The 24,013-nt window shown below is 38.9% G+C and overlaps 1 protein-coding gene across 8 annotated transcripts in view; it reads left to right on the forward strand.

Moving 5' to 3' along the window:
• The window catches only part of NFIA (nuclear factor I A), a 368,084-nt gene that overhangs the window by 313,370 nt on the left and 30,701 nt on the right, over nt 1-24,013 (forward strand). For 5 of the 8 annotated variants that reach the window (XM_027059035.2, XM_053214155.1, XM_053214154.1 and 2 more), the window contains 3 exons: nt 463-641; nt 2,942-3,107; nt 21,511-21,602. In XM_027059035.2, coding sequence (XP_026914836.1) covers nt 463-641; nt 2,942-3,107; nt 21,511-21,602 — 437 coding nt within the window. The remainder of the gene's footprint in view (nt 1-462; nt 642-2,941; nt 3,108-21,510; nt 21,603-24,013) is intronic. The other 3 variants (XM_027059036.2, XM_027059038.2, XM_027059034.2) reach the window with 2 other exon arrangements.

Here is a 24,013-nt window from a genome sequence, read left to right on the forward strand (position 1 = left end):
AATTTCCTTGAAAGGGGTATAAGAGCTTTAACAATGAATTATTGTCTATGGGTTAGCTCAGCATGAAAGAGGATCCATATGTGCAAACTAGAATTTGTCATATGTAATGTCAGTTAAATCAGGTCTAATCTACCAAATACATTTTTTATTGCTTGCTTCATTAAAAAGGCTCTTAAGGTAATGAATAATCTTCAGCTTCACCAAGGATTATTAATGCCTTTATAACTCATGTCCACTGAAAATGGAAAGACAGCCTGAAACTCTACCCTAATCTAACCTCCATGTTTGTCTTAGAGCCTTGAGGAAGAAAATCTATCAGACGTACCCAGTGTTAAATTCAGCCACATGAGCAGTGGTATGAGTTGGGTCAGGAAAGAAAGAAAAAGGAAGCTGGACCGGGCTTAGGAGCTGTGGCAGAGCGGGTCTGTCTCTTCGTGACTCTGACGCTTTCTTTTCCTACAGCAAGCCCGCATGCAACACCGTCGACTCTTCATTTTCCGACGTCGCCCATTATCCAGCAGCCTGGACCTTACTTCTCTCACCCAGCCATCCGCTATCACCCTCAGGAGACGCTGAAAGAGTTTGTCCAACTTGTCTGCCCTGATGCTGGTCAGCAGGCTGGACAGGTGGGGTTCCTCAATGTAAGGAGACCTCCTTTTTTTTTCCAATTTCTTTAGAAATATTAACCGAATGTAAAAATAACAAGGGGAGACCTTATGACCATGTGACATTGTGCTCTAATGTTGTGCTGATGGAGTGCAGGCAAATGTCATATTTATTCTAGATTGTGGGAAAGTTAACTTGCTCTAAGAGTGATTGGCCAGGGTTTAAAAAGTGTTTGTGTTAAGTTCGCAACTGTCAAGTTTATGGATATAAATCATCTCAAGGGTGAACTGTATAACCTTCTAAGGTCTGTGGGCTGATAATTCCACCTCACGCACACTAACCCTCGAGCTCACACAGTTAACAAAATAGAAAGACCAAATAATTTTAAATAATGATTTGGAGGGGAAGGGAGGGGAAGGGGGATGAAGGGGGCACAGATGTTTCAGATCAGCTAAGTTGATATTTTTTAAAAATACAGTCTTCTAACACTTTAGATCAAGTTGACCAGTACTTGAACTCAAGATGCTCGAAGTACAGTTTATTATGGTTTGTTATTTCTGCAAGTAGGTTATCTTTCCCACTTATCTTTGTATAAAGCTAAACAGTATTCGGCAGCTTCAAATGAATATTTTCGTTTTTTCTCTAAGCAACCAAATAATCACGATTTGAAATAATATTCCAAATGTAAAAGTGATTTTAAAAAAATCACAAATTTTGTTTCAAAATGGAACTAAATGTTTACAATTGGATAGCTGCATCCCAAAGCCAATAATAATAATAATAATAATAATAATAATAATAATGAATAGTAAATAATGACCAACAGAAAGCTACATGTGATTTTCCTTTTCTCCTAATAGCTGCACACGAAGCCGCAGATGAGCCATAATTATTATTGCCTAATTTAGAATATTATATCACACGGCCCTGTCACTGATTTTCCTCCCGTGCAGAAATACCTGATTCTGCATATCTGAGACAGAACAGGCAGCTTTGACTAATGTCTGGTGATGTGTTAGCAGATACATTTCTGTCTAGACAACAAATCAATATGGGGCCTTTTTTCTTTTTGCTTGTGTATTCATTTGCTTGGCTTATTCCAAAGCATTCACTTACGGACTTTCAGCCCGCTCAGAAATAACACACGGACAAGTTTGCTAGCAAGAAAGCACAGCATTCTGATTGTCAGACAAGATATCTTTGAGGAACAATACCAAATATATAAGAGAATGTAGATGAGGGTCTAACTGAGGCTGCGTCTGCAGAATTATTAAGCTTACGCTCAAAAGCCTGGGACAACTGGATCTCCCTCAGCTGAATTTTGATTCGGGACTATAGCCTAAATACCAGGTGTTACTATTGGTTGCACAGTATCACTGAAGTCTGGAGTCAGAAAGGCCACCTGAGAGACCATGAAAAGTCTGAAGTGACCACCAGCATCAAGAATCTCACTTTTAAATTTCTAACTTTTTAAAAATAGTCATGACATTATCGTATATAAGTATCAAACTCCTGGTTTTGTGTTTTGATCAATATTTTATAGGGTTTAAGGCAGGTCTATTCGTGGGACTATTTTGAAAAACTTGAAAATAAAATGGATCTTATTGCTTTCTTCAGAGGGGAACTTTCTTTTGTTAAAGAGCTGTTATTTGGTTGTTCTAACATCAGGCAGCCAAATAAATATGACTTTTATGGCATATGCTTATATAATTTAAATCAAAATTAGAAGTGATATTTTTCCCTAGCAGAATTTTGACAGCTCAATTCTAAAGTTTCTGTGCCTGATGTTATACAATATGTGAAAGAAATTTTTCATGTTCACTTAACATATTTATTAAATGTTATATAATATCAACTTTGAAGAGTGAAAATAAAATATTATTTTTAATTTCCGACGCATATTTGGGAAACCTTATTGTATCTGTGTAAATAGACATGACGGAATAATTCCACAACCTATAAAACACTTACATATGAAATAAATAATACTCGTGGGAATGATGATGAAGGTAGCAGTTCATACAGAAATGAAACATTCCAAGCACAAGTTGGCAGGTCGTTTTACGGAAGCAGGATGTAAAGAAGGCCAAAGTAATTCGAGAGAGAAGTTGAGGCTACGTTGAGCATGTGTGCCTAAGACTACACTTTTGCCTTAAGGACAACCCAACAGTTTTTTAATCCATATGCTCTTATGCAAGAACTCAAGCAGCTAGAATACTTCGTAATTTTACATAAAAAGATGGACTAATGCATGTTTCATTTGCAGAAGCCGCTAATGGTCGGTATGTGTTTCTTCTTTTCCTTCTGCGTGTTTGTTTTGTTCCCGCCCTCACAGCCCAACGGGAGTAGCCAAGGCAAAGTGCACAACCCATTCCTTCCCACCCCAATGTTGCCACCGCCGCCGCCACCACCGATGGCCAGGCCTGTGCCTCTGCCGGTGCCAGACACAAAGCCTCCAACCACATCAACAGAAGGAGGTGCAGCCTCCCCGACCTCACCCAGTAAGTACGGCTGAGACGAGGCGCCGGTCACTGATAAAGCTCTGTGTACTTGAATCCTCATTTAAAGTTTCGTCCCAACTGCACAGGCTGTAGTGATAGGCACTCATCCCCAGCGACGGTTGTAGCGTGGGTTTGCAGGGCCGAGACAAGATCACAGCGAACACCGCTCTCGGGTACCGTCAACTACACCAGATGTGGAAGTGACTGGGTGTTTGGGCGGATAACATGGTGCAACTATATGCCCAAGACTGAGAGCAAGATATGACTCTTAAATTTTGCATATTATTTCAGTAGCTGTGAGTGCTCTCAAACACAGAGATCATCAAACAGCATCTACTTGCATACATTCTTATTAGCAAAAAGCTCCTTTTGCTTTTGTGTAGGCCTGCCTTCCAGCAACTTACAGTCCAAGAGAAATGCATTTGATGAGCTGTGCACCTCATACATCACACAGGAAAAAAAGGTTTAAATCAAAGTAACAGTTCAAAGGTGTGTACCTTGACCACTCACCAAGAGCAAGAGCCTGGCAGAAGATCAGAGCTGATAACTGTGGTGCATGGTCAGGTGTGGCAGGGGGAGGTGATAGAAAGTATAATGGGATGGGAAAAGAAAAGAAACTCTTGGCTCTTCTCTGAATAGTATGGGAACATGTGATCAGATGATAAAAACCTTTTTAGATGATAGGAATGATTAGTTGCTGAATTAGAGGGATAGTTCCTGATATTTTAAAGATGGCAAGGGGATAGGAATAGCTCGATCACATGAATTTGTCTTTTGTTAGTACCTGGAACGATGTCAAAAAAGACTGATGGCCGGAGACAGAGTTCTGAGGTGTTGGATGGACAACCTAACCTTGACAGATGATGCGATGAGCACCTCCTTAAGCCTTTACTGAGGGATCAAAGTGTAAGAAAGGGTAGGAATTGTGACACTAATGCTAAGGAGAGCAGGTCTCCAAGGAGGTCTTCAAAGGTGAGACTGGAGGCAAGGAATCCATTGAGGAAAACATGAGAGGAGACCAGGAAAGAAATGTTAAGGTCGAGAACTTGAGCAGCAGTTGCAGAAGTTGAATGGACAGGAGCATGAGGAGGGATATTTTGTAGACCTCAGCAATGAGTGTAACAAAGGATGACTCTAGACCTCCTAGGTTCCTTACTTTCAGTTTGGGGGACCTAATGATATTGGGTGCAGGAGGGAAAGGGCCAGAGAGGAAAAATAAGCCTATGTTGACACTATTTCACTGGATTTAATTCTGGGGACCCTGATTCCAAAATGTCTGGAATTCCTCATGGACATGTGTCTGAGGGTGAACTTTGGGTTATTGAGTATTTATTCATTCTGATAACACATGTAGAAGTGAGTGGCATTTTATATGGATTCTGATATTACAGCAAAAAGATTGGGGGCCCAGGAGCAATTTTGTGGGGACCGACTTCCCTTGATAAGAGGTGGTTCAACCCTTGTCAACAAAGAAGAAAACCCAGAGTGTCTAGTGACAGAGGAAACAAACGAGGCCTGTTCCACAGATCTTGGAAGCTCGGCTTCGAAAATAAGCTTCTGAGAAGCAGAGGCTCATAGGTGTGTCCTGTTTATTGTATATTAACGTAATGTCTTCAGACAAGTTAGAGAAATCACCATCCCCACACTCTATTTAAATCTAGTCACGGGGGGATAACAGCCTACAGACTGGTAGTCACATAATTACTGTGCCCCGTACATCCCTCCGTGTACCACTTTTCTGTTCACCCTCTCCCTCTCTGCACGGGACAATGACACAGTCCTTTAAAAGCCTACCAGTAATACTCTTCCTTTTCATTTAAACACATATTCCTCTCCACTATCAATGTCCCATGCATTCACAGTACATTTTCCAGTAATGGGAGGGGACCCCTGTGGCCCTGTGGAAGAATCAGAATACCATGTGCAGTTACTGAAGTCTGGAAGATGAGGTCTCAAATCCCCCCACCTTTTAAATTACTGGCTGTGTGTCTCTTCAAATCTGTTTCTTCATCTGTAGAATGTGGGTGATGATACCTGCCTGGCAGGGTTGTGTGAAACCTGCCATGATGAGCGCCACCGCAAAATAAATTGTTGAAGTCTTTTATTATCTGCCAAAAGTCTTAGTACAGTTTCCAGGCTTGGGTAAGGATGAAGTATGTCTGTAGGACACATATAGCTACTCAGCCCGAAATCAGGCTGATGCCTTTGGGTCCATACTTCTGGATTCCACGCCGTGGATTAAATCAAATGGCTTGTATAGGAAGGTATCTGTCATCTTCTCATACCCAGCCTCAAGCATTCCTTCAACATTATGTGAAGAAGCGTGGATGGGGTCCTGGCGGATCTAATTCATATGGTTGCATGTCAATTAGAACAGGGTTTAAAGATTTGGGGGGGAAGGATATCAGGAGAGAGAGCCCAAAAGTTTGATATAGGTAATTTAATACTTTTGAACCATATGATTCTAGGAATGTAGGCAAAATAAAATGTTCTACTGGTGGCATAGAAAGGCTTTTATCATCATGACTTGCTTCTGGGCTTTTCTGGGGTTTGCTGAATTCATAAGAATGTGTTGTTTCACAGCAATAGCTCGCCTTACCATCCTCTCCTTTATTGATAAGACAGTTGATAGGCTGGAGGACATGTAATTTATAGCATAGGGGAGCCTTTCCAATTAAAAATCTCAAAGCCCGCTGGTCCACACTGGGAAGACATTTAAGGAACACCTCCCCGCCCCCCCCCCCCCCCCGCCACCACAGGCACACGCACAAACTCCTCTTCCATGCCCTGATTTCTGAACCAATTGGTAAATAAAATACAAGAAAAAATCATAAGGAAGACCAGACTATCGCTTCTACTATCAGAGAATTTAGTTGATAACTGTAAGCAAATGGTGCTTCCTAATGCCGAACCCCTGAGTTACACAGACCAATCTCTAGTGGCTGGCAATGTCTGACCACCACAGGCCTTCCCAAGTGGGGTCTGCCCTCCCGTTTAGAGCTGATAACTCGGAGGTCCAGATGGCTGCATGTTGCCTACCAGCCCGTCTTCCTAAGAGAAAGGAGCAGGACAAGTCATGTCTGGTTTTTACTTCTAAACTCTACAGTCTAGAAAGTAGAAAGTGATCAGAGGGAAAGAGTCCACAAAGATATACAAGGGAACAAATATCTGAGTAAAATCGCTTCCCCCTCTCTCAGCATGCATCTTGATGACTACCTTCCTTCATTCACTCATTCAGCCTTCATATAGCGAGCACTTATCATGTGCCAAGGACTGTGTTAGCTGCTTGGGATACAGAGATGGTTAATCCTTGCTCTACCGAAATGTAGGATCCTGTGGAAGGAGACAGCTGGCAAATGGGTAGTTCCCAGGAGACAACGCTGGGACAAAGGCTTGGGTTCTACAGGAGCACGTGGGAGGGAATTTGGTCTAGGAACAGAGTCTTAGCTAAAGATGATTTTGGAGAGGGTGACTTCTATTTAGTAGGGATAATAGTCTTGTATTTTAAATCTGAGGAGGAAGGTAGCACTTTTCTTCAGAAACCAGCCTGGTGGGGGGAGGATGTCTAAAATTAGATTACCACTGAATAAAAATTTAGGGCAAAAAATATAGTTTCATAAATTATGTACCTTCTTAGAAATTAAAATCACAGGGTGGTTGGATCCTGTTTATCTTTGCCAGTTTATTAGAGCTCAACTTTAGCAAGAAGAAATATCATGACAAGATATTAAGTACAGATGTTCGAGATCCCAATAGCATGTTGGAAATTGAGGCTTTTTTCAAAAACACTAATTGTATGACCCAGGACAGCCTTTTCTACCTGGCGTTTAAGATGACTTCCAGTAAGATAAAATTTTCAAAATACAAGTAGGAAATCATGCCAAGGGTCTCCTATATTACCAACTTTTCTGGGCTTTAAACTCCCTTATCTGCTAATGGGAGTATCACTGGCTGCTATACCCACTCTCTTAGGCAGATTGACAGGACAAACTGGGGTGACAGATGTGCTGTGCTGTAGACAGTTAAGAGTCCAAGGCATAATTTTTAATATCATCTTATAATGAAATACAAATGGATGCCAGCCTAAAGCAGAGTATGTATTTTAACCTAATCAGTTGCCTCTGGCATCAAATATTCAACTTTGCAGCTGTGGCCAGAAAAACATGGGTAAGGCAGATTTGGGAAAAAATTTGCCTATGAAATAAATACATTTTAATGGGAGAAATCCTTACTAGTGCCCTAAAACAAAACAGAACAATCAAAACCAGGGGCGTGGGGGTAGAGTTAACAGTTATTTGGAGAAAGATTGATGTACTACTGTGTCAGATCTTTTTCAGATACCATAACAAATACGGATAACCTGTAAGAGTCATTCACAATGGATGTGTTCTGTTCCCGCTAACTACTTTTGGTGGGTTTAGATACCTACTGAGAGAACATTGCTTCTTTCGTTCATTCAATAAATAGTAATTGACCATCACCTATTTGCCAAGTAGTGTTCTAGGTGCTAGGATTGAGCAGGAAATGAAAGAGATTTTAAAAATTCCCTGATCTTGTGGAGCTCAGATTACAGAAGGGAAGAAAGTCAATAAAAATAGTGAGTATAAAAGGTAGGGTGATGTAAGTCGGTTGTCTGTCAGCATACGTAGGGGTCAGGAGTGGTGGAGGTAGGGGACGACTGTCAGGGTGGGCAGAGAAGGCCTGTCTGAGAAGGGGACATTTGAGCAAAGAGCTGACGGAAGTGAGAAGATGAGCCATGAGGCTGTAGGGGGAAGAGCTTTTCAAGCAGAAAGAACAGCCAGTACACCTGGCCAGGGTGGTGAGAACAGAATGAGGAAGCAAAAGTAGGAGAAGGCAAGGTCAAAGGTAAGGTGGATGAGTCTGGGAGCTGGGAGTGGGTAAATAATGTAGGCTCTTGTAGGCCCTTGTAAAGACTTGGGCATTTACTCTGACCGAGACAGGAAGTAGAGAAGTGATAACTACCTAGTTTTTAACAGAAACGCTTTGAAGGCTTTGTTGAAAATAGATTGTAGGGGGCAAGAATTAAAGCAGGGAGACCAGTTAAGAGGCTGTTTGTTTGTTTGTTTTTTAATCAATATAATGAGTGTCTTCAACCTGCAGCTACTATTTTAGGCACAAGGGATGCAAAAGTGAACAAAACAGTCTCCTTCCCTGTGGACAAACAATAATCAAAGTATAAGTAAATTAGTAACTTAGGGACCATAAGGTCTAACAGAGAAAACTAAAACAGGGAGGGGAGGTGGCACCGTGTTGCAGAATCCAGGAACTAACATGGGGCAGGAGGTGTGGTGAGAATTATTTGAAGGGAGAGCTGATAGGATTTGCTGACACCTTAGATATTGGGTTGAGGGGGGGGAAATGAGAGAAATCAACAATGACTTAGGTTTTTTACCTGGGCCACTGGAAAGATGGAGTTGCCATGAACTGAGAGGGGAACATTGCAGGAAGAGTCATTCTGGGTGAAGGGTAGGGACCAGAGTTTGGTTTGACCAAATTATGTTTGACATGTCTATTAGGTATCTTACCAGTTGGTACAAATTATATAGTAGCATGATACCTATGAAAGCTCTTTGCAGTTAACTGAGTTTTTCCATGTGCATCATCCATTAATTGGGAAGGGATTCCTGTTCAAACATGCCATACATTGAATGGATAGTCCTCAGAGTCTTGAGGACAACAGTTGAAGAATAGGAGAAATATCTCATTACATTTGGGTCTATTTGTGATATGATGATTCCAAATGCAGTATTCTTTTTCTTAATTGTATTGTAACATCCAATTTTTATATAATAGGTTAGTACCAAGATCATACTATAAAAATGGACTTATCCAGAAAAGAAATTGCAGATTGGCATCATAGCCTAGAATTATAACAGGGAAAAAAAAATGCTTTTGGATTATGATGGAAGATAAAACATGCATATTTTCTTTTTTTTAATTAATTAGGAACCCAAAAACTCAATTTAAGAATGCACAAAAGACTCATAACATTTTTCTCCATGCCTTCTTAGCCATGAACTTTTGGTTTTTTTAAAACTAGAATTCTATTAAAGAAGAAGCATGCAATAACAAGTTTCCTTTATTATTTATTTTTATATCTACAATGAATCTTACATACATTCATTATGCGAATGAGTATGAACCTGTTAACCAAGAATATAACAATAATCTATGATGGGGATGGAAATTTTGCAGTATAATAATTAACGTATGTTCAATGCTTTTTGGTTAGCAACACTCTGTACACAAATACGTTATCTTGTTCTGTCTTCCTAAGAGTCCTGGTTGGTCAGGATTTTATAGACAAGGAAGCTGAGATTGAAAAGTGCAGATTACTGGGGCTCCCGGGTGGCTCAGTCAGCTAAGCATCTGACTCTTGGTTTCGGCTCAGGTCACAATCTCTCAGTTTCATGATTTTGAGCCCCACCCCTCCACCCCGCCTTGGACTCTGTGCTAGCACCGTAGAGCGTGCTTGGGATTCTCAATCTCTCTCTCTCTCTCTCTCTCTCTCTGCCCCTCCCCCAGTTGTGCTGCCTTGGTCTCTCTCAAAATAAATAAATAAACTTAAAAAAAAAGAAAAAGTGCATATTACTTTCCCAAGCTCATACTCCCGTAGTCACCCGGACTGGACTCAAATGCAGGCCTTCCTATGCTCTTTCTACTATCTCATACATACTTCATACAAATTACAGAGCAATATGACATGATTTCTGGTTGCTATTAAGCCACAACTGCCTGCTTATCTGAAATTAATCACAGCACAACAAAGTATTGAGCTTTTTACTCATGTGCCACGCACCTTAAAAGTATTTTTGTATGTGTTGTCTTCTTTTAATTTTCACAATAATCCTATGACGTAAATACTTCTGTTACCCTAATTAAGGGTTTCTTAGCCAGGTATAGCGGCGTTATGATTCACACCCAGCCACCTTGACCCTGTGGTTCATACGCTTGGCCATAGCATCCTATGGGGTATCTTTGCATTAGCCCAAAGCTTCTGTGTTTTTTTGCAGTGAAAACCCTATGGGAAAAATATAGAAGATGTTAGTTGGCCATTTATACTGCAGTATGAATTGGTCTCTGTTTCTGAGAGTAACTCTTGTTATCAGGGAAAGGAAGAGAGCAGAAGATTTGGAAGGAGATCAAACAAAAACAGCAAAAAGACGAAAAATAGGAGATGTTGATCAAGGCAGATTTCCTTTATTCTCCACGACCCTCGAGAACTTGGACTGTTGATGAGTGCTTTGAAGAATTATTTTCCGAGTTACCACCCAAATAATGACCCCTCTCCTTTTCACCAACACTTTTCCTTAAAATGTATAACACACTGTTGTAATCAATAATTGGATTCAGAACAAGCTAGTGAATGATATGTCATATTTTCACAATTTTTAGGTGACATAAGGACTGTTTCCTCTTTCAGAGAAAAACCAATGGATAATTGCAAGAGAAAATGGGGGAAAAATAAGTTAGTGGCTTCCTTTCACAAAACACTTTTTCATTAGTGACGCCTGAACTATTCCATTATTCTTTTCCTTTAAATTTTTTAAATTACATTCAATAAAATCCATTCTTTGCTGTAAATTTCCACAAGTTTTTATAATATCATAGATTCTTGCAACCAATTCTACAGATAGGATAGAGAACAATCCCAAAACTTCCTTCTTTTTCTTACCTACTTTTAATTTAATGTCTGAGGTTATTTAGTGCCAGGGAACTTGATTGCAATCCATTTCCACATTGGTATCATTTTTTGTTTGGTTTTGTTTTGTTTTTCCACATTGGTTTTAATTTCTCTACCAGTTCTGCTGCTATCTCCATTACATTTCAATTTTTTATATTCTTCTGAATTAGAAAGAGACCTATATAATATGCAATATTTTAATATTTGACGATAGTGGCATTTCATATGAGAGGAAGGAGAGTATTATTCAATAAAGTTACCCAGACAACTGGGTAACTTGTCCAGGAAAAAAATAAATTCCTTACACTAAAATAAATTCTGGCTGGAGGAAAAAACCAAACATACAAAGGTTAAGCCTTAAGTGCCACATGAAAATATAGAACAATTTTTAAAATAATATTGGAGGTGGGAAGGCCTTTCTAGATAACACACACAAATAAAACCCAGAATCCATGAAAGGAAAGACTGATAAATTCTACTGTAAGAGTATCAAAAATTTATGCATGGAAAAAAATCACAAACAAAAAGACAAAAATGAAAGTGGGAAAAATATTTGCCACACATGTGACAGAGGGTTAAATTATATAAACACCAATAGTCTAATAGAAAGACCAAGAAACGGTATAAACATAGAGAAATGGAAAACATTTGAAAGATGGCTCATTCATGTAGCATAAGAACAATACAAATTAAGACTTGGGTGGTATTTCTACCCGTCAGATCAGCAAAGATCAAAAAGTATCTTCCACAGTCTTGGCAAGTGTGTGGAAGATAGGCAGTCTTTTGCACTGTTAGAGGACTGTAAATTGGTTCAACCACTTCAGAAGACAATTAAATTTTTCATGTATATGAAAGTATATATGAGTCATACATATCTTTACGTACATAAATGTTAAATGTAAGTGACAAACATAGTTGGACATGAACACAGATGTATAAGTATTCATTGCAACATTGATTATAATAGAAGATTAGTAATAACCTAAATATCTACAAACATTATATACATTAGGAACCCTTTAAAAACAAAGAGACAAATCTATATGAATTCATGGAATAATCTTGGGGTTGTGTTAAGTCAGCAAAGGAGAATGCTAAGAAGTGTATACAGACTACTACCATAGAGGGAGGAGATGTATATACACATTTGCTTGTGTGTTGAAAGACAGAAACTGGTTTGTCATAGGATAGCTCTTTGGTACCTTATCCAAAGAGAATGATATTACTGAGTTTTAAATCCCCCTTTTATAGCAAATATGATTGTTTTTTTTTTATTTTCAAAAATATTTGTCTAATGATCCAGAAATTCTTCTTTCTACCTTAATCACTACAGTGACCAAAACTCAGGGTGGGGAGGGGTATCCCATAAAAATCTTGGCAATTTTTATGCATCTAGATTTTAGCTATATTAACCGGCACTTTGGGTATGATAGCAAAAAATGTGTGATCTTTCTGGTGAAGGGATTCTTTTTCCCTCACCTATAGTAAGGAGTTAAGTGTAAGGTTAGCATTTGCATTCTCCATTGCCATTATTTGGCCACTATTTCTGGTTTAGGAACCCATTGAATACAAATGGGCACATACTATCTTAAATCATAATTTTTCATAAATGCTTTTTGCAAAATATTCCTATTCTGTGTACAGTGTAATTTTACCATGTTTAAATATGCAAAGGAAAAATAACTGTTGGAAAGCAGGTGCTTTGATGGGTATTTTCATAAGCATTACCTTAGTTTCATTTGATTATGATTATAAATCTGCAAAATTGGGATTGTTAGTCCTCTTTTTAAAAAGAGGAAACTGAGATGAAGCTGGGCTTCAGACTCAGGTCTGTTGGACTCTGATGCTTTGTACTTACCCTACGCGGATATATACCTTGTTTAGAGATAAAATACTGTACCTACATCTGTCCTCTGAAAACCCTAAGACACTCCATAAGGAACTTTTATATTATTACAAGAATAACAGACTCTTGCATACACTGAATTGGTGAAAAGTCGAGGAACAAGAGTGGAGAAAGAGATGGACGTTGTCAAGAAAGAGTGACCAGAGAGAACAGGCAATAGGTCGTTCCCTTCATTTAGGTTTTCATAACCCGTTCAAGTCTTGCTTTTGCCTCAGCTTTTTACTTTTTCAGATGACAGAAATGACAAATGCGTTTTAAGATACTCTTCAGAAAATTAATATATATGGTAGCATATAAATAAAAATAAAATTATATTCTCCTATAATCAACTACTATTAACATTTTGGTGCATTTTCTCCTTAATGCATGTTGATGTGTGTATTTGTATGTAGATGTACACACACATACATAAGATGATTGCTACCATGCTGAATATAATATTCTGTATGCTATTTTCTTAATTAGTATTTTACACCTTTTCTTATTTCATAAAAAAATTAGAAAATGTGATTCTAAACAATTTGTACTTATTCCTCTGCTCTAGAACATTAACTTTGTCCCAATCTATGAAATAGGTTCCTGCATATTTTTGAAAATACGTTTTGTCCCCAACTTTAATAATTTCATTAGGGTAGATTGCTAGAATTGGAATCACTAGTACCACCAGTATGACTATTCATTTTGGTATACATCACCAATCAGCTGGGTTGTGCCGATTTATAAGTTACTTATGAGTCTGATCATAACATTAACCCTTGATTGGATTTTTTATTTTAAGTGTTAGAAGGCAGATGTCTCAGAGTGTAATACCCTTAATCAGATATTGGAATCAATAGTCCCCGATTGGATGCCTTTGGCATTTTTCTTCAATCCTTTTAATATTAAGTATAATGGAATTTGGGAGATTTCCCATCTTGCTGGCTAAGCCTGTCTTAGGGATTACTTTCTGAATGGCTTCTGTAGAAAATGTAACCCATTAGATATACGCAGAGGGATGACGCCTTAAAGGGCCATGCCTATGTGAGTAAATGATATTTATTATGCTGGAGTCTTTATATGTAGGAGCTGAGAGAGGTTAATTGGCTTGCCAAGATCACATTTCAAGTAAGAGATTGAATGGATTCAATCCAGGATTTTCTGGTTCTAAAATTCATTTTCTACCTACCTTGCACTGCTGGAAAAACAAAAGTGTTACTTGGGTTTTCAGGTTCTGTTTATGTTTATTTAAGATTAAAAATTACTGGACATTATTTAAAAATCATTTACAATGCCGTTCTCCAGAGATAACCGCTTTCTGTGCTTATCTCCCAGTCATTTTCTGTGCATATTTTAAACATAATTGATCATGATATATGTGTGTGTGCATATGTGTGTCTATATGTATACATATACCATTTGGTAAACCGGTTTTATTCATTTTATCTCCTATTATAAACATGTCATGATGCCATTATTATTTTAAAATGTGTTTAATGACTGCAAAATACTTCAACATATGAGTGAAGCACTAACATATAAGGTGGTTCCAATTTGTTCCTCTTTATAAGTAATACTGTAATGAACATCTTTATCTGTACCTTTAAGTATTTTTTGAGGATAAATTCCCAGAAGTAGGTTTCCAGAGTTACACTGCCTTTGGAGAGGCTGCAGAAGCCTTTCAAAAGGGAGCAATCCAATATATTGATCTAAGTTTCTTTTTTTAGTAAACCCCAGTTGAATCCAGTTTATTCCCTATGGCTATTTAATATAACTTTCACCTGTGCCTCCTCATGTACATTGTTGCTTCAGATCAATATATATGTTCTATCAATTGGACAGCACACAGCGTATACATAAAAATAAATGACAGTTTTCGAATTTAGATTAGCCACCAGAAGTAAATTTAAATTAACTGAAACAAGTCTGTATTCTTATCCTTTACAGCTATTATGAAAAACAGTGTTCTAGGCAGTTTAAATAGACTGCATATAAGAAATAGTATAAAGCGCCTGCTTATGACACAGATTTGGGTAGCAGAAGGTCAAAGCGTCTCCGGTTTACGTGTTCTGATCCCCTTCTGTCTGTGTGAACACATGAATGGTCTTATACCTTCCTTTCTGCATATGTTACCCCAAATCATGATGTAGCTAGAGCCCCTGCCTCCCTGTGAGGATCCTTAATACAAATAGAAATGCCAGCAGAGCAAAACCATCTGGCTAAATTGCTTCTTCTCAAGATTTTTGTGAACTACTGGCACATTAGACATGTCATGCAAATTGTTCCCATACATGTTAAGTAATGCTAATATATTAAAGTTCGAATTCATTAGCTTTTCAGGAACAAAGATTATGGGTGTGTTGTTCTGTAATAATTTACTAGCAATAAGTAGGTTTTAATTTCATGCCCTGAGGGCTGTGTCTTTTTTGTTGTTGTTGTTGGTAACTTGTTTGTGCAGACAAAAGATTTACAGAGATAATAGAAGGAGGTAACTGCACAGATGTGATCAAAATACTGGAAATTCAGTGTGGTTATCTTCTAGATTCCAAACATCTGGATGACAACTACAATATCCAGCCAATCATGTGGGAATTTCTAAATCTCTGAATACTGGATCATGTGTAGGAAAAGCTGTATGTATTTCCTGGGCTATATAATGATATGAATAATGTTAACCCAGGCCCTGTAAAGTTGTCGATACCAATAGATTTCTTTAAAGGAAAAACATGCCAATATCCTCCAGCATTTCTTTGTGACCTTGCAAGAAATAGTGCTGTTCAAGTTCCTAAATGAGTTAAACTGTAATGGGTTTCATTTAGAAATTAGCCAATCTATTTCCTGATAGTTACTGCATTTTTTTTTTTTTAAGAAATGAAAGTTTTCTCATGGGGCTTCTCATTTTTTTTTTTTAATAATGTAATAGTGCAGTTAAGATTCTAGAAACTATTTCAGTTAGGTGCTTAATCATCTCACTGTTTCAAGTTTGCCACTGAACGCTGTCTCATGCACCTTTTCTTCACTGTCAGGTATCACTGATAAACATTTAATAAAATTGCAACTTGAATACACAGGGATCTGTTCAAGTCTGCATTCCTGAACTTGCTTTGATTACCTCTGTCCAATAACGAGCACATTCCTGGGCAGGTGGTAGAGTCACATTAAAGTCTATGAAATTGAATTTTTGACTAGGTATTTTTTGGAGGGAAATCCCCACATGTGAGTATGTCTGAGTTTCTGAAAACGAGGGAACATGTGACGTGCCTATTGATATTTGAGATATGAAGGGAAAAGTTTAGAGTGTGGGGAGGTCAAGCGATCTTAGTGGTGTTCAGAATGGGAAGTTGATAACTTTGTTCATTTTATGAATTATTTATTCTTCTTAAAAGAAAAACAATTTCAATGGACTTTTTCCCCTCTGTTTTCAAATAGTTCAGGTTTCTGATTCTTAACATGTTACCTTCCTGAGCTAAATGGCAAAACGTGGTTTGCACCGTCCTGTCTTTTCTCCTTTCCCTCTGTGATTGATCCTCGGATTCCTGCCTCCAGTTCCTGCTTCCACGCCTCTGCCCATGCTGCTTCCTGTGGGACCCTCCCTCCCCATCCATCTGAACCTGTCAGCCAACGCCATCTTTTACAGCATGTCGCAAAAGCCATCCCTATTTCCTCTGCACGACTTTTCCTGTGTGTCCCTTTTCTGTCCTTTAACATCTCACCGAGTTTTATTTGTATCACCTTTAATACCATATTTTCATTTTCTACACTCCTCTCTCACCACTAGACGCTAGCATTCTCAGATAGCACTGTGTCTTGCTCACCTTTGGCTTTCCCATAGTGCTCAGCACAGAGCCTGGCACAGAGCAGGTGTTCATGAGAGACAGACAGAGAGACAGAGAGACAGATGGAGAGAGAGAATGAATATGAATATTTAAATATATTAAAATATCTCTCTTTGAGGCACTCTAGAGGTTAGACTTGGTAGAGTTTAAGGGAATGAAAAAGGGGATGTTCACTCCTTCTGTAGAGTTGGAGTCTGATGAAACAGAACCCAGATCTCTCTGCAAACTCCGTGTCAGTTTGTAGGCCAGGCTACCAAGGTTTAGGGGACTTCATTGCTTCCTGTGTGTGGAAGCAAATACAGAGCCTCAAAGCTCACCAGGTCTCTTACATTTTCTTTTCTGCCAACGTGCCTCACTGTGTCACTTTCCCCTAGTCAGGGCAGGGGGGCTGGCCATCGCTGCCCTCAGGCAGTTCAGCTAGAGGGGAATCAGCCCCTCAGCCTCCCTGTGGGCACTCCCTGTGGGCACTCCCTCCCTGTGGGAGTCCTGATGGGGCTTCAACCAAAAGGCAGCTCTCCCTTTACACTCACTCCCCGCAAAGACATCTGTCTAAATGTTCTCCCTTTCGCCCTTTTCAGTGATTACACGTATTTTAGTGGTTGCTAAATTTGAACTAGACCTTGATTCTGTCTGCCTCCTTTTAATTTTCTCGTTTGTCAGATTTGGGTGATTTTAATGATACAGTTTTTAACTTAAGGAAATGTCAACTGACAATGGTACAAATATTTTAATATCTTTTTCTTCGGTCATATTTTTTTCCCCCAAAACAAGGAAGGCTCCAAGCATCTTTGTTCAAGACAGTTTGACCACCTTGTTAACACCGTGGTCAGATTTGATTTTATAGGTGAAGGCCATTGCAGACTCAAAATGGATTTATGTGGAAATATCATGATTTCTTTATCCGGACACATCCTTTACATCTTCTCATTGAGAAAAAGAAACAAAACAAAACAAAGCCTTACACCTTGGGAACAATAAACGTAGGAATTCTTTTAGGCTTGCAGGCAGTCAGTTACATCATTTCTGAAGACAAAAAGGCTAAGTTCTCCCAGGGAACACCTACCTGCACAGTGGTAAAGAGCAGATTTAAAGGGCAGTCTCTGCCACTGTCCTGCCCACTGCCTCATGCCCGCCTCATAGTGCCCGCTAGAGATAGATTCTGGCATCCTCAAGAGGCCTTATAAAAGTATTACTTATAAAGCATGAACAGTTCTTGAGCCATCCTTCCAACTGACCATACTGAGACAGGATTTGCACTAAGTGAAGGATTATATAATTAGCAACGTGTATGGTAAGTGGGTAACGCAGAAGAATGGGATTTTCTGGATATGGGATCAAATTCTGGTCTAGGATTTTGATACTTATCACTATGGCTAAGGCCAAAGTAAGACCATTGGATAATGGGAAGAAATACAGTAGAAAGAGGAAAAATATGATCTTATTGATGCCAATAAAATGGTGAAAGCTTCTCATAGGAATGTTCATCCATAACATTAGGAAGATAGTCCATGATGATACTGCTCATGTGGGTAAGAAGACTTGCTTAAAAAAAAAAAAAGCAAAAACAACAACAACAACAACAAACAAAGCTTCTGCTTCAGAAGCAAATAATCAATAATTTGATTTCTAATAGTCATCTTTGCCATGAGGACTTTTACAATGAGATTATATAAACAAATTGATTTCCCTTTCCTGATTGACTTTATCAGAAAATTGTCAAATGCCCCTGAATCATCCCTCCAGAATCCTCAAAAAAATGCCTATAATAATCTTCCCAGAAAATTATTTTCTGGATTTCATGATTTCCTGAAGCTCTTTCTGCAGCATTTGATTATTGCTGCTGTAAATAACGCCAGAATTATAATTAAGAAAGATATGAATGTGATATAATAGCATAATAAATACAGTTGTATATAATTAATTACCACATTGCCCCCTTTACTTGATTTTATATTCATGTTGAAAGCTCTTAACTATGCATGTATAATTGATTTGCTATGGTATATGTGGTTGTTTTAATAAAAAGTTGCAATTGAGGTTTTTATTCAATAGTATAACTCCCTTATTCCACTTTTTCTTTGGAAAAATCAAATTTAACTAATGTCACCTCATTTCTGGAACTACATCCTGTTGTAGGTGAACACGCTGGCTATTGTAACTACCATAATGGAAGATGAGTCAGACTTTCTTTCTTCCTTCCCTTGTTTTCCCTGTGTCCTTGAGTTTTCCCAGAAGCTACATCTCTATAGAGTAAATTTCCCTGGGCACCATTTCTTCCATTTGATGACTTGGGTACTCAGAGATTCCCAGGTTTTTGTAGTTGTAATATCCTTTTTTTTTTTTTCCTTTTCTTCTCTTCTCTTTTCTTTTCCTTCTCTTTTTTTTTTTTTTTTTTTAATGCTAACACACTACCACCTCTCTCACTGTTGCTCTTGTTTTAAAGACCAGACTAAACTTTGAAACAGTTTTAGGATGCCTATGAAAGCATTAAAGGCCTTCTGGGATATTTTGAAATTGAGAATTCAAAGTTGGTCTCTATGCCTGAAGAAGAAAAAATAGCCAGTTGTTAGCAGTTTTGAGTGGCTAAATTATTTGTATGCTAAACCTTCCAAATGGCACCATTTAGGTCTGGTAAACAATAGAGAATGGAATGGAGTGCAAGCCTTTCCGGGTTTAGTAAAAGCAAACAAACAAACAAACAAACAAACAAAACATGAATCCTGGGATCAGTCAGCGTGCTTGTTTCTGAAGTCACCAGTGCGGCAAAAGCATCGTAGGAAATCCTGTGGTGTGTCTGTTATGACCAGTGCAGACCCGCACACACAGTTCTCTAGGATTCAGATCTCTGCATCTGTCATCAATCACTTAGTCTCGTACCTTTTGCATACTCCTCATAACTTTATTGTTCCTTCTCACCCTCCCATTCTATTCACGTGTGAAGGAGCACTCCCCCCGCCCCCCCCCCAACCACTGAGAGGTTTGACAAGTTATTTCATCTACTAGCTTCCTCCTTATCTCTCCCACATCCTCTTTATGCCCTAGGAGCAGGTAAATTCACTACCAGGTAATTATAGTCCATCATTTTCAATAATAATTTTCTATGGAAACTTCTTAAACCATCTCGAAGCAAAGCAATAGGCTGAATAAAGCAATTAACAAAAATTCTTTTACTGAACTTTTAAAAACTTAAATTTCTGCCATACCAGTGAGTGAGAGGTACATACAGAAAGGCTACATCGACAGGTATTTTTCCATTGTGTTCAATTTAGTCTAACGTTGGATGGGCTGGGAAGGAAATCAGTAGATTCACATGAGTAGACAGTATAACACATCATGCATCTAGATTGTTTTATATAAAGCTATTACCGGACAAATCCTTCTAAAACAAATACTACAACAAAACTTTCTTATTACTAGACATCAGAGGATCCTCATGTCCATCCACTGTTCCATGCTGGTTTAACACAGCCACACCATGTGACCATCACAGATCGGTGGGGGTGACTTCGCTCTTACCAAAGATGACCAACAGGACTTGGGCCAAACTGGTGGAAATTTTATCTTTAGATATCTTTTGTGCTTCACAAAAGAAACAAGAAGTCCGAGCGGTTTTCTGTAAAACAGAAAATCAAAAACAAAGCGGATGACGCCAAAAAGGAAAAAAGAAATCTGGCAAAGGGATTTGGTATGATTCCCTCAGTTATCTGTGCTTTTTCAAAATTGAAGACGCTTTTCATCTTTTAGATGGTGTGTGTCTAGAGTTCGTTCGAAAAATTTGGCCCCTTTTACAAGCGTTGTTAACAGATTTGAAATGAAGCAAGAGTCTATCTAAAAGTTCTAGTACAAAGAAAGAATGCGAATAAATATTGGGAGTTTGTGATAGAGAAGGGTATTGCGGGACACCAAAGGACCAAATGCACATTTGGATTTATAAGCCAACAAAACACCAAAGCCGCTGAGTTTTTTTCTCACTAAACTACAGTGAAGCTCGCAAATATAAATGTAAAACCCAAAATATATATACAGTTCTGTATATATAAAAACCAACAACAAAACTTTACTGTGAAAGGATAGGAAACTGAAGTGTGGTTCCAGGGTGATAGCTTGGTTTACACAGGATCTTGATAGTTTATACCTTTAACAGAAAGGTTCTAGGCTCGGAAGACTAGATGTTAATGTTTTTTAAATATTTATTTATATTTGAGAGGGGGGAGTGCAGAGAGAGAGGGAGACACAGAATCCAAAGCAGGTTCTAGGCTCTGAGCGGTCAACATAGAGCCCAATGCAGGGCTCAAACCCACGAGCTGTGAGATCATGACCTGAGCTGAAGCCGGACACTTAACCGACTGAGCTACCCAGGCACCCCCAAATATTAATATTTTAAGCACATTTCGTGCATCATAGAGATTCTAGACACTCTCCTGGGACCTATAAAGACAGCTGGTTCTAAATGGTTTTCCACCTCCTTTCTGGAGAACCCATTAATTTCTTCTATAAAGACTCCTCTTCAGTATTTAGCTATAGAGGCACAGGAATGTCTTATGATTTTGGGGAATGCAATAGTGTGAAAAGCAAGGTTGTAAAATGAACTGCTTTCCTCCCCCTTTCTACCTAATTTCTCTCTCCCTGTGCTGTAAGGACTAGGATATCTCTTTCTGATTCCTGAGCTCATGTTTAACTCAGAAAGTATAGTTTGCAAAAATGTCCTGCATGTTCTAATTTGTATGACAGAAGGAGAAAAGAACTCATCTGAGCACCAATTTGACATCGTTTTACTCCAACAGTCTTTAGAAGCCAACACCCCTTCCCTTTTATGACTGTCTCAAATGCCCTTGCTAGCCAGATCCCTTTTGCTAGCTACAGTGTTTGCACATTTCCTTGTTAATCAGCTGCGTAGGCTCAGAGACTGTGTGTTTTGGTGTTGTTTGTGTGTGCAATCTCGTGCTGCTTCCTGAACGCATGTGTCCCTTCCCTTCACAGCCTACTCGACACCCAGCACCTCCCCCGCAAACCGATTCGTCAGTGTTGGACCACGGGATCCAAGCTTTGTAAATATCCCTCAACAGACACAGGTGGGCCGCTCTCATCTTTTCTGTATGTGGTGCAGCTTGTTTTATTCATCAGGTGCATTGTAATTCGTCTTTTGGCACAACAGGCTGCATTTCCCAGCCCCTGTTTGGTCCCCTTTCCTCCTGACCCCAACCTTCCTGGCCCTACAGCCACATTTCCCTGTGTTCTCAGAAATCCTGGAAAACGCTGTCTGCGATTTTTCGTTTCTCGTATCGAGAGGGTAGAAGAGGAAGGCTTCTGTGCCAGAACTCCTTTTGCGGTGGCGAGAAAGGTTTCCCAGTGCTAGCTAGCGTGTGTTTCCTTGTCTAGGAATTCTGGTCTCTCTGCATGCAAGCAGATGGAAGTACACCTCTACCTGGAAAAGTCCACTCTGGTTGCTGTTAAAATCAGAGTGCATCCAGGGAATGGGGGAACCAGCCACTCTTCTGTATTCACTATAGGGTCCCCAGGAACCTGGCAAACTTTCTGAAAAAAAAAAAAAAGAAAAGAGAGGGTTTCTGAGTCCTATTAAGTTGCTGGTGTTGGTGCAGAAATAGGTGATATTTGTTACTGGTTACGCTGGCCACTAGAGAGCAAGGTGCAGCGGGGTGGGAGGGGACATATGCGACTATAATGTCATATTTTGAGGTAGGTGAGTGAGAAAAGAGTGTACGACGACATCTAGAGCTTGTTTTTCAGTAGACAGTTGTGTTTTGTCCTAGTATAGGTCAAGGAGAAGAAATCCCTTTTAAAAGTTTTGAAATGGCTGCTGTTCATTAAGAAACAGTGAGAGACTTTTGGAGTTCAAAGGTAGTAGATGTAGAGATATTTGAAGTTTGTGAAATAGAATTAGATTAAAGTTTGGAAAGGAACTACTCTCTGATTTCCTAATTAGAATGGAACTATATACTATCATAATTGACATAAAGTATGTTCTTTGTGAGGTTCTCAGCATGTTGTTTGAAAAAATTCCCTGGGATATTTTGTGCATATGCCTGGGTGTGTAATCTCCAGATGCCAAATTTGTAACTACTCATGTTTGTTTATAAGAATATGACCAGATGCTTATCAACGGGATAGATTTGCCTTCCTGGGTCCATTTGCTCACTCTGTAAAGGATTTTAGTTTATTGCTGTGTCGACAGTGCAGGTGAAACTACATTGCATCTGAAGCCTTCCTTACTCCAAAGCGGGGTCACAGAAAGTACAGCCTCAGAGGAGGCAGCTGGGAGGGGAAGGGGAGCAAAAAGGGGAGGCAGCAGGTTAACTCTTGAATTTCCCACTTCTGCTGTTCCTCCTGAAGCGGGCATATCCTTGGCTTCTGGGATTAACATCTACTCTGGACCTGCCATAAAATTGTTCCGGTTTATTGCTTATTTTCCTACACCTTCAAATGCTTAACTGGTGAATTGGAAGTTGAATAATTACCTCAGATGCATTAAAATTTGATTTTGTACTTTTGGCTCATGTGTTCACGTTCAGTGGGAGGGGAGAACCGGGGACAGTGGCTCTATATTGAATGATTGCTTTTCTTGAAGCCCCAGAGTGCTTGGGTTACTTCATTAAGAACCTCAAATGCGCAGTTTGGAAATGTCCTGTTTGTACTTTACATAGTATTTTTTTATACAATCTGTGATTCATAGCACTGAAATGGTACCCTGTGTTCCTTTCAATTTGTTTCTCTATAATCAAAACGTGTTATATTCCAAAAGGCTTTGTTTCACAAATGCCTTATTTAACCCAGAAACTGAGTCTTCATGATGTTGACCACAAAAATTCAATTCTTAAAAATCCAGATTCTCCACGCATCTGGATGAATGATGTCATTTAGACCCAATTTTGGCATCTGGAACTGAATTTTTTTTGGTCTCTGTTAAATATTTGGCATCATAGGGACAACAGCTTAAATGTTTCTTACCACAGTTACACCTGCCACATTCATCTTGAAGAAAACCATCCCAATTGTCTTATGAGAAACTGTACTAATGGAGTTGTCATTTAAAAAAAAAAAAATGTGTGTATATATCCTAAGGTAAAAATGATATGCTCAAAATCTTTTTTAAATTTTTATTTATTTATTTATTTATTTTGAGAGAGAGAGAGAGAGAGAGAGAGAGAGAGAGAGAGAGAGAGTGTGCAAGCAGAGGAGGGGCAGAGAGAGAGGGAGAAAGAATCCCAAACAGGTTCCTACCTGTCAGTGCAGAACCCAGCCCGATGCAGAGCTCAAACTCACAAACTGTGAGATCGTGATCTGAGCCAAAACCAAGGGTCGCTTGGTTTAACTGACTGAGCCACCCAGGTGCCCCTATGCTCAAAATCTTTTAATTTTAAGGAGTATATGTTAACTCTTTAAAAAAAAAAAAAAAAAAAAAAGGAACTACTTTCCGGAACCATTTAAAGTGTTAGACATGTATAGATGTAGATAAAAATGGTCA

The sequence above is a fragment of the Acinonyx jubatus genome, chromosome C1, assembly GCF_027475565.1.
Source record: "Acinonyx jubatus isolate Ajub_Pintada_27869175 chromosome C1, VMU_Ajub_asm_v1.0, whole genome shotgun sequence".
Classification (NCBI taxonomy): domain Eukaryota; kingdom Metazoa; phylum Chordata; class Mammalia; order Carnivora; family Felidae; genus Acinonyx; species Acinonyx jubatus.